This window comes from Entelurus aequoreus, linkage group LG20 (genome assembly GCF_033978785.1).
Source record: "Entelurus aequoreus isolate RoL-2023_Sb linkage group LG20, RoL_Eaeq_v1.1, whole genome shotgun sequence".
NCBI classification, from domain to species: Eukaryota; Metazoa; Chordata; class Actinopteri; order Syngnathiformes; family Syngnathidae; genus Entelurus; species Entelurus aequoreus.
The window spans coordinates 10255510-10258882 of NC_084750.1; the positions used below are offsets into that span (position 1 = coordinate 10255510).

The following is a 3373-nucleotide window of genomic DNA, read 5'->3' on the forward strand; positions in this document are numbered from 1 at the left end:
GGACCTGCCTTCTTGCTTATTTAACCCGTCCTCTGCAGTGGACATTTCTTTTTCATTTATTGCTTTCAGGGGAAAACAATTCAAATAAATAAATCGTCCTGTTACGCAATACACTCATGTTAACTACAGGGGATTGTGGCTCTCAGGAAGATGTGGCTACTTCTTAACAATATATATACCTAATGAATTATACTTAAGTAATAATACATTTCATGTATTATTATTTGACTAAATGTAATAACATTAATATGTTATAAAATAAAATATTATATTCTATTTCATTTTATAATCTAATTCACATTAATATAATGCATTTGTCCACCTCTACCTTAAAATATTTGAATAATTACAATTTAATAAGGTTTTATATACACATATATATATATATATATATATATATATATATATATATATATATATATATATATATATATATATATATATATATATATATATAAATATATATATATATATATATATATATATATATATATATATATATATATATATATACATACATACATACATACATACATACATACATACATACATACATACATACATACATACATACATACATACATACATACATACATACATATATATATATATATATATATATATATATATATATATATATATATATATATATATATATATATATATATGTATACAGTACAGGCCAAACGTTTAGACAAACCTTCTCATTTCAATGAGTTTTCTTTATTTTCATGACTATTTACATTGTAGATTGTCACATCAAAATCATGACACCTGTGAAGTGAAAACCATTGCAGGTGACTACCTCTTGAAGCTCATGGAGAGAATGCCAAGAGTGTGCAAAGCAGTAATCAGAGCAAAGGGTGGCTATTTTGAAGAAAAAAAGAATATCAAACATGTTTTCAGTTATTGTTTTTTTGTTAAGTACATAACTCCACATGTACTTGAACAAATTCATAGTTTTGATGTGACAATCTACAATGTCTAGTCATGAAAATAAAAAAAAAACACATTGAATGAGGAGAAGGTGTGTCCAAACTTTTGGCCTGTACTGTATATATATATATATATATATATATATATATATATATATATATATATATATATATATATATATATATATATATATATATATATATATATATATATATATATATATATATATACACAATTATACATATATGCATATATACACATGAAAATGAAAATTAAAAAAAACACATTGAATGAGGAGAAGGTGTGTCCAAACTTTTGGCCTGTACTGTATATATATATATATATATATATATATATATATATATATATATATATATATATATATATATATATATATATATATATATATATATATATATATATATACACAATTATACATATATGCATATATACACACAAATATACATATATATATATATATATATATATATATATATATATATATATATATATATATATATATATATATATATATATACACACAATTATGCACATATACACACAAATATACATATATATATATACAGTATACATATATACACACACAAATATACATTTTTACACACATATATATATATATATATATATATATATATATATATATATATATATATATATATATATATATATATATATATATACATATATACTGTATATACACACACACAAATATACATATATACACACAAATATACATACATACACACAAATATACATATATAGTATACATATATACATCCATCCATTTTCTACACGCACGCACACACAAAGTGTCCAAACTCCTCTAAACCGAGGGCCGCATTCTGAAATGTTAAGTATGGGATGGCCATTTTCATATTTTTTTGAATAAAAAATAAATAAATCTATAAACAGACATTATCGACATTTAAAGACAAAACATTGTGTTATAGGTGACTAGGTACATTATTATTGATTATTAGTTTCAAATTCTGAGCTTTTACCCATTTTGAGGTTTTGCTCTTTTTACTTACATTTTTATTGCAGTTTTTTTATATAGATATTTTATCCTTTGAAAACACAATTTTATTTGAAATTTTAGCAGGCGCAACGTATCGGTATCGGATTGGTATCGCCGATACCAGCCCTTTTACGGATCGTATCGGAAAGAAAATCACTGGTATCGCACATTACTAATAAGCGTGGTGATTATTCGTTAAAAATAGACGGTTATAAAATAAATAGCTGACAACAAAGAGGTGAAAAATCAAATGTTTTAGGAACTCACCGGCACTTTTGTCTCCGACTGCTCGCCCACACACTCGCTCTTCAAGCAGAAACATCCAAGCAAAATATCCCGTGGAACTACCAGAGACAAAATGCTTGTCCTCTAACTTCTACGCGCAATTGTTCGGTTAAAAAATGTTGACTTTAGTCACACAAAACCCTTGAAATTGCCCACAAATGCACCTGAACTGAGACCGACGAGAGTGGACGCCATGTTCACTTCCGTAAACACGGCTGTTCGCGCCAAGTCATGACGTCACGTTTACTTCCGTAAACACGGCAGTGCGCGCGACGTCGCAACCGTGACGCCAGGTTCACTTCCGTAAACACTGCTGTTCGCGCCAAGTCATGACGTCATGTTTACTTCCGTAAACACGGCAGTGCGCGCCAAGTCGTGACGTCATGTTTACTTCCGTAAACACGGCAGTGCGCGCCAAGTCATGACGTCAACGTTCATTTTCATTTCTTTACTCAGCAGCACATCTTGACAGACAAATGCAGAATTGGAGACATTTTCGCAGAATTATTAAAATAAATAAAAATGTAAATATCAGTAGAAGCACCTTTTGAGCCAGTACAGTCTTCTTAGGAATGATGCAAGGTTAAATGGCCATTTTCAGGGCTCTCCGGAGATGCTCAATTGGGTTTAGGTCCGGGCTCTATTTTAACCAAGTCGTATGACTCTGAGGTGCTCGGCCGTAAAACTGGCAAAAAAAAAAAAAAGTTAGCATGCTAAAATGCTAAAAATAACACATGTCAAGTACAAAGTTATGAGTCTTGAGCGTCCGGCTGCAAAAAAAAAAAGCTAGTATGCTAACGTTAGTATGCTAGGATGCTAATCTTAGCATGCTAGCAGTTAGCATGTGTCAGGTACCAAGTTATAAGACTGATGTGCTCGGCTGTAAAACTGGATAAAAAAGTTAGCATGTTAGAATGCTAACATTAGCATGTGGCAGGTACAAAGTTATGAGTCTTAAACGTTCGGCTGCGAAAAAGGCAAAAAAAAAAAGTTTGCTAGAAAGCTAATCTTAGCATGCTAACAGTTAGCATGTGTCCGGTACCAAGTAATATGAGTGTAAAACTGGCTAAAAAAGTTAGCATGCTAGAATGCCAACATTAGCATGTGCCAAGT

General features: G+C 29.5%; 1 protein-coding gene across 1 annotated transcript in view; it reads right to left on the reverse strand.

The window, feature by feature from the left end:
* Positions 1–2455, reverse strand: part of LOC133636391 (KH domain-containing, RNA-binding, signal transduction-associated protein 3-like) — a 116114-nt gene extending 113659 nt beyond the window's left edge. The window contains exons 1-2 of the mRNA XM_062030384.1: positions 2425–2455; positions 2243–2319 (exon numbers count right to left, since the gene is read on the reverse strand). Of these exons, the coding sequence (XP_061886368.1) occupies positions 2243–2319; positions 2425–2455 (108 nt within the window). The remainder of the gene's footprint in view (positions 1–2242; positions 2320–2424) is intronic.
* Positions 2456–3373: the final 918 nt, after the last annotated feature.